Source organism: Drosophila yakuba, chromosome 2L (assembly GCF_016746365.2).
Source record: "Drosophila yakuba strain Tai18E2 chromosome 2L, Prin_Dyak_Tai18E2_2.1, whole genome shotgun sequence".
NCBI classification, from domain to species: domain Eukaryota; kingdom Metazoa; phylum Arthropoda; class Insecta; order Diptera; family Drosophilidae; genus Drosophila; species Drosophila yakuba.
In genome coordinates, this window is record NC_052527.2 from 9,635,844 (window position 1) to 9,644,016 (window position 8,173).

General features: G+C 43.1%; 1 protein-coding gene and 1 long non-coding RNA gene across 2 annotated transcripts; one reads left to right on the forward strand and one right to left on the reverse strand.

The window, feature by feature from the left end:
- The first annotated feature begins 238 nt into the window (after nucleotides 1–238).
- On the forward strand, nucleotides 239–2,557 carry LOC120320817. The gene is made up of 2 exons (XR_005560389.2): nucleotides 239–2,204; nucleotides 2,270–2,557. It is a non-coding gene; the product is annotated as an uncharacterized LOC120320817 (long non-coding RNA).
- A 4,818-nt stretch (nucleotides 2,558–7,375) lies between these two features.
- On the reverse strand, nucleotides 7,376–8,173 carry LOC6527540 (protein nemuri). The gene has a single exon (XM_002088594.4). It carries the CDS (start codon nucleotides 8,145–8,147, stop codon nucleotides 7,443–7,445), a length of 705 nt encoding a protein of 234 aa, XP_002088630.2. The 5' UTR covers nucleotides 8,148–8,173; the 3' UTR covers nucleotides 7,376–7,442.

The following is an 8,173-nucleotide window of genomic DNA, read 5'->3' on the forward strand; positions in this document are numbered from 1 at the left end:
GCCCACCGTTTATGGCCAACAATTGAAAGCGTTTAAGGGAAGGACAATGGCCTGATCAACTGCTGCGATTAATATCTGTGGTGGCAGTCTAGTACCATAGATTTCGGAACAGAAAAGGGGAAAAAAGTTCACCTTCAATAGAAATGGCTTAATTTTGGCATCTGGGGCTTTAAATTGTTTCAGCTTTAAAACCAATGTTGAGCTCGTCAATATTTAAACTATAAATAAACCGATTTCAAAGCATAATATTGAAACTAATTTAATCTTTTGAACTGCATTTATCAAAACCTGGTTAAGCTGTACAATATTAAGCCGCATATTTAAGAGTTATTCAGTTTGTGCAAGACCCCCTTGTTCACTATGTGTTTTGGTTTCGCTCTAGTGTAATTGCTCAACTGGCTGTTTGTGATTGTTTCTGTCTATTTCAGACTGTCCAACCGAAAGGAATCGGATGGAAAAAGTCAGCAGCCGGACAGACGACTATCAGGGCCATCAGCAGCAGTTGCAACTGCGAGGGAGCAGCAACAAATGATTTAGAAAATGATTTATGGCACACTCATCTAATTACCAGGACCCGCAGAGTGGACCCAGGAACCAGCAGGACCAGGAGCAGGCGGCAAAAAGCCATGGCCATGCGAAGGACCCTACTCTCGGATGACAATTGCGTTCCCAACCATTTCCCATTTGTAGCCAATGTTTGCTGCTGTGGGTGTGGCATGAGTGTGTTTGTCAGCAACATCATTGGCGACATTAATGACATACGCCATCAGTCCGATTCTTATGGGTGGCAGTTTCAGTTCCCAGTTCCCAGTCCCGAGATCCCCATCATCCCCATCATCCCCATCATTTCCATCATCGTGTAGTTCCCAAGCCTTTTTCCGCGACTGCATCGCATCAATCGTCATCAGTTGCGAATGTGTTGCGGCTGTAAAATGGGTATCGTATTAGTATCGCATCAATTATAATTTCCAGCTGACATGCGAATAGCTTCCGGATTTGTTGCAATTTTTCTGCCCCTCTCTGTTGCCACTTTGATTGCCAGTGTGATTGACGTTTTAGCCAGGCATTGTGGTGTGTTTGCCATTCAGCATAACCATTTCCCACCCACTTTGTGGGCCTCGATTCGAATTTAATTCACGCTGCCGGCACGTGGATAAAAAGCCCAATATTTGATTGAATGTTTTTTGTTTCTCCCTATTGATTTACCATTATGCGTTTGGGCACTATGTCAGCCGATCGGGGGTGTAGTCGATGGCTAATGATTGTTTCGGTGTGATTATATCGCAAATGTGACTAAATAACATCGAAATGTCTGTCAAACTAAGTAATAAGCATCTTACCTACTCACAAATGTTCATATGATAAACAAACTAGTAAATTTTTTTTGATTTTTCTAAAGACTTACTTTTTTTGCAATGTTCAGTCAGCATGGGTTTAAAATCGATGCCGCCTTCTTAGTATTCCGAGCAAACTCCTGTCCAAGCCGAAACCGAGACGGGAACAAATCAAAAACTAATTCCAGCTCACCGGTGGAAACATCCTTGAACAAACCGAGAACAGGATTTCAAAGCTTTTCATTGCCGACGGCAACATCCTCGACAACTTCTTGCTCCTTGGAATCTGTCAGAAAAATAAACAAAACTGCGAATTTTATCGTCGTGAACGTTTATGCACAAATTGCTTCCAGGTTTTAGCGCTGTCGTGTCTGTCGCCTTATCGAATTTCAGGACAAGGATGCCGCAGACGCAACTCCATCGCGATGCAGGATTCCGGCTCCTATTCTGCGGAGGATTCGGCGGTGGAGTAAAGTTTTCCTGCTCAAGGCGTAAAATGAAATCGACAGTAATTTGTGTGTTATCTGTCTCCCTCTGACGCAATGCTACATCTGTTGGAATAACAATTGTGACAACTTTTCCCAATCCCCGCCAGCTCCTCTATACTATATATACAATGTACGTGTGTGCGGTGTCGGTACAAGTTCAGCAACAACAGGAAATTACTTTAATTCGAAAAGTTGACTTTATCAAACTATGATATCTAAACGACGGCTGGTGTTAATGTGGGCGACAAATATTGTATTCCCCGACTTGGGTTCAATAAGCCCCGGCATCATCATATTGTCATCTCAAAGGCGGCAGTTGGCTGGGCAGGGAGTTGAATATAAGCAGCTCCGGCAGCCCCTAAGTCACTTTGATGGCGCATAAGTAAGTGCCAATGAATAATTCATGTGCTATTTATACAAAATCGAAATGATAATCGTTCACTTTAGCATTTAAATCAGTTCATTCTGCTGGCGTTTCTGGAAGGGGCGAGTCCCATACTTTCTGTGCCTTACTTTCAAACACCCCAGTTTGTGTGATAAATACAGACATATATCTGATGGTTTGGGAAACGAAATACTGGGGTTAATTCGGAGTTAAAGCTGAAGGTGATAGGTCAAGTTTCTATCTAGTTTCTATCTTGCGTTTTATCTCTATTAAGTGGATAATCGTATTTGAGGTTACAGTACAACTTGGATTGCAGATGCAGAAATTAAACAAATAGTTTGTGAAGCACACTAAGATGTAGTTTCACTTCAATATGTCTAATTTGTACGACTGTGCTCTGCTCACTGCACTGCCTTTTCACATTCGGAAGAAAAGTCCCTTAGTAATTGAAGCACTTTTTTTATTTACTCCTTTAAGTGGATTTTCTTATCGCTTTATTAGGTTGATAGTCATCTGTAATTATGACACCAGCTGGGGCGCTTTCCATTTCCTCGGCACTTATGTGCTTTCGCAGCCACTTGGCTCCTCGAAATCCCGCCTGCCATGCCAATTGACATTTATGGCTTGTGCAAGCATGCAAATCCGACGATAACACGCCTCACCACACGCCAATGTGTGGGCGAAGTGGGCGGAGTGGGCGGAGTGGGCGGAGTGGGCGGAGTGGGTGGTTTTGAAGGCCTAGAAAAAGCTAAAAAACGGGTAGAAACCAGGGGGGGCACTTAGGCGGCGGCTCAAACTGCTATATGTATTTATTCATAACTGCAATTGCAATGGCGCCCTTTTGCACCCACACACTCGCATTGGCATTGGCAAGCTGTCGAGCATGAGTTTTTCTGTTAAATTGTCTCGTTGAAAGAAAATCGCACACACTTAATGCCTGGGCAGAAGGATAAACCCGATTTGCATGTCACTGCCACTGTCAACTGGCGGAGGTGCCTGAATCCGAGTGTGCATCGCAATCTGAATCTGAATGTGAATGTGAGTGTGAATACAGCTGGCAACTTGCAGCGCCAGAATGCATTTTCCACCGCCAGTTGATAAACGACGTGCACTCAGTTCTTAGAGTGTCTTTGGCTTGCTTTTCCCCGTTTTTCCCCATACAATATATATATACACACTCTATATGTAGTGTGCGGAGGACACTTTTGGAGGGATTTCAATTCGCGATGAGTGGTGAGTGCCTGCGAGTGAGTGATGATTGTCAGACAAACTTCCATCCGCATTCACACATATTTCACTTCGCAGGCTCGGTTTCCGGACTTATCGCGCACTTGTTGCCGGGCTTTGCATAATTTATGATCTTTGCCGTAATTGCTCTATTTTATGTCTTCACCCAACTGGGATTTAAAGGCCTGCTTTACCCTTTTTATCAAGGCCCGCCAAGGGCGGAGACTTCGGCACTTAAGCCTTTTAAAATTTATGTCAAATGCATTTGTAAAATACGGCAAACTTACGAGTGGTAACACCGATTTCCATGCCAGTCAAACTAAGATGGTATACAGTGTGCCTTCGAAGCTAACTTTTTTCTTTCGAATTCGTATTTTATACTTATCAGTACTAAATAATGCTAAGTATAAGTTCATTTTATCGATCATTATGTTTAGTTTTTAAATCTGCCATATAACTAAAATACTGTTATTTATTTTAATATTTTTAAATGAGATAGGATGGCATTAGGAACCCTTTATTAAATACTTACCACTTACGAACCATATTTTAAACCATATTTTCATTACACTTCATTACATTATTTTACATTACTTTATTTAATAATTGTGAAGCTCCGAGAGTACCGGAAAACTCAGAATGTTTCCAATTGTTTTCCAACCACTGTGCAGACCAACGTCGATTTCTGAATGAAGAGGGTAGGTGTAGAATGTGGGAACAGCGAAAAAATCTGGTGCATTTTCGTGCAGTTGGTAGTGGGAAATATTCGTGTAGGGAAAATGTAATTTCAGAGCACGTTGGCGGTCTGGAGTTTTGCTCGTTTTCTTGTTCTCCGGGCAAGAGTCGACTGCTCCTCGACCACATATGCATATAAGTTGCAAATGCTACAAAATGGCGACAGAGGCCCCATTCCAGGCCCAGGACCTTCTTCCTTCGTCCTTCTGCCGAAGACCCCTTCAATATGTGTTGTCTTTATCAGGTTCGCCATCGCCGCCATTTCTTTTTGGAGAACTCTGGGATTTGCTTGGCTCCTATGGAAAATACATTTAGGACGACGCTTTTTGGTTGGTAAGCACTTGAAGGACGGGCGCCTTAACTTAGGTCTGTTTTTCATCTTTTATCTTATGCAAATAATGCCAGGTGCATGCCGCCAAAAATAGGTAAAATACGTTAAAATAAAAACGAAAAGCTAGGAATGTACCTGACGCCATTCGAATGGCAGTTAAGGCAGGTGTGTGCACTATTTACACTCGAGATAGTGCGCTCCGAAATTTGGTCACGAAGTGCTGAAAATATTTGCCGGCATTAAACAAAGTGGGCACACGAAGATGGAGCCGCCATTTAAATTCACATTTTTGTATCGGAACGAGGAAAACATTTCACATGCATATGCCGCAAATCAATACGCACTTCGGTGCAAATATGTTTCGTATGTGTGTGTGTGGGGGTGTGTATGTGTGTGCATTTCCATTCACGCACACATGTGTAGACTCTCGTATATGTTGTGCAAATAAAATGGCGCCGAGAAGCACGCACCATATTGTATTTATGTAAATTTATTTCCGTTACATTTCCGCCGCTCAATTGAAAATCGGCAAGTGATTTTCCATTTTTCTGGTCCCACTGCGAAAATGTACTCGTTATTCTTGTTGTCGCCCACCAAAAGTAACAGTGGGCCTGAAAAAGTATTTAATAAAGCAAAGAAAAACTGAAATCGTGTACACGCTATTTGGCTGAGGTCGCCTTTGTGTGCCAAGTCAATCTGAATAACAGATTTTGGTTTTCATCTTGTTCAGCGGATTTGTATTAAGTCCCATTCAAGGAAGGCACCATTGTGGAATATTAAATTTATTGAACAATATTCTCAGTTTCTTTTTGGGCGGTTTGGATTGCATTGAACAAGAAATCCCAAGTTTCAATCTGTTGTTTCTTGTATTTCTTCAGTTTTAGCATCAATAAATTGGTTTTGAGAAGAATAAAAAATCCATTGGTTTCGACTTAAAGTTCTAATGAAAGTTAACGCTAGTCCCAAGTTTCTATTTGTTGTTGCGTGTATTTTTTGAGTTTTAGCTTCAATAAATTGGGTTTGAGACGAAGTAAAAATTCTTAGGGATTCAACTAAGAGTTCTAGTAAAAATTAAAGATAAAAATTAAAAGTTGTATCTGTTGTTTCGTGTATTTTTTAAGTTTTAGCATCACTAAATTGTTTTGAGTTAAAGTAAAAGTTGTCAAGGCTTAAACTAATAGTTCTAATGAAAATGTATGCTACTACATTGTATTTTCCTATCGCAAAGTACAATTTAATTTAATTTTCCTATTTCTAGGCTTATCAAAGACAGGCGTAAATAGATAAGACTGGTGTATGGGCATATAATGATAATTATGCTTTCATTCCGACTTTCTCCGTTTGTACATATACTCGTATTCCTTTGAATGTTTAATTTAAATTCGTTTCAAAACAGCTTTCCTTGCGTTCTTTTTCGAGATGATAGGCGAGAACTACTATGTAAACTAGAGCAGCCAATTTAATTTCCGTTGGCTTATTGTCCCATCTAAATTGTTTGGCTCTTTGGCTTTTGTTGCTGCTAAAAGCCAAACAATGGCCGCCTATTGTTGGCTGAATCAACTCAGACAAAGGCCAAACTTTTTGTCTACATCTCGGTGTCGCTTAGTGAATTCCAATGAATAGGGACACATGTTGCAGCTGCAAAGGAAATTACAAACTTCCAAACATTTCACAATGCACATTTCGCATCGGACTGCCTTAATTAAACGATAACCAAAGGCCACTGCCGTAACATGCATGGCTCATTATCTGTGTTCCCCGAATTCCAAATCCTGGACGATGATGAACCTCAGTCCCATCGAAATGTGCAGCATGGCAGTGGCCGATGTACTCCATTCATATGAGTTTAATTTCCTGCAGGCCTCAAACTATTTGTGGTTTAATTTGAGCCGCCCGACTAGCTCGTTTTAGACATTCGTCTGTAGGGCTATTCTACACTTGCACAAACTTCTGTCTTCTGTCTTGATGGACTGGCGGTGTTCCAGCTGGAGCTAACACCACCACCAAGTGCCACCGCGGGTACGGACTGCTCATGTTGCACCAAATGGTGTCTAATAATCCCGGAATGGATAGAAACTTGGCGGCGGCCGCAAAACTTTCGCCTCGACTGCAGCACAAAGCCAAGGAAGTTTGGCAGAGTGTATGAAGGCACGGCCAGGACCAAGACCAAGAGGATGTGGCAAATGCCCAGTAACATTGGCACATTCATCATTTTTCGGGTGCTCGCACGAGCAGGAAGGACCAAGGACTTCAGCCGCCAGGCGACAGCAGCTGTTGCAGCAACATCGCGGCAACTTCTTGTCACATGTCACGTCGCTGCAGGGAAGGCATAGGTCCAAAGGACGATGGAATGAGAAGGACGAAAGGACATCGCAAAGAATGCGAATCAGGCCGACACTGGCCTGCGCTTTGCAAATTTTTTACCAGAGGCTGTTGAAAGTAGAAAGTAGCACTTGCAGAGGGTCTTTAACAATGATTTTTCTGTAATCGAGATTCCATTAAGTGCTGATTAAATAGATTAAGCTTCAAACTTGTTATTAAAACTTGAATAGATTAAACTTCAAACATGTTATTAAAACTTAATTAATACACATTTTTTAATGAACTATGCTTCTTGAAAATAGACTTTCACAACTCCATGATTTATGAATGGTATCATGGTATACTGACAAACTATAGGCTGACTATTGTTTAGAATGACAGTATGTCCTCATGGCAGAAAGTTATGGCTCGATAGTTTTGGCACTTAGATGCATTGCTATAGAGAAATAAAAGGGATCGGTCTAAGATGCAGGCTTGGAAAATAATTAAGCTGAAATACAGCAATATATGAATAAAAAAGAAATCAATATAGCGTTTTTGAGTTTAAATCATAATTTATTTATGTGTGTATCGAATCGGTGTAGCAGGCGGGTTAGTCTTATATCTGTTAGGGGAATTTCTTAGGCCTTGCTGCCCTTGCCGGAACGCCTCTTGATGGAGGTCCGACGGCGAGCACCGGCACGACCACGTCGTCCACCGCGCCTGCGTCCACCTCGTCGTCCTCCACGGCGCCCGGATCGGCGGCCACCACGACGACCACCTCGGCGTCCACCACGACGACGACCGGCACGAACGATGCGGCGGGCACGGGCATCATCCTTGTTGGGCTTCACGATGGTGTCCTTCTTGTTGGTGGCGGTCTCCTTGTCCTGTTTGTTATCGGTGCCCGCGGCAACGTCATCACTGCGTCCCTCCAGCTTGTCATTCTGCTCCTCCTGCTCCTGGCGCTGCAGCTCTTGCTCCTGGGCGGCCAGCTCGAGCTCCTCCTGGTTGTCCGAGGTCTTCTCGACCAGCTCGGAGCCACGGCGAGAGCTGAGGACTCGGCTGCGCTGGGCCGCCGCCTCGCTGGAGACCACCAGGCAGCAGAGGGCCGCCAGGGCAAAGATCAGGGTATATTTAGCTGACATATTGTGGCTTGCAGACGAACTGTTGCTTGTGGAAGGCCGGAAGTGGTTGTGATGCTTTCTAGGTGTCACCTCCGGTTTTTTATACTGTCTAGATCCGCTGGAACTTGGAACTCGAAGCCATAGCACCTGTTTCAATGTTTGCCCACTGCAAGATGTTGCAGCACACACAGCTGTATTTGCCCCCTCCATCCATGCCATCCCGGTTTCGATATCGATGCTGTGCG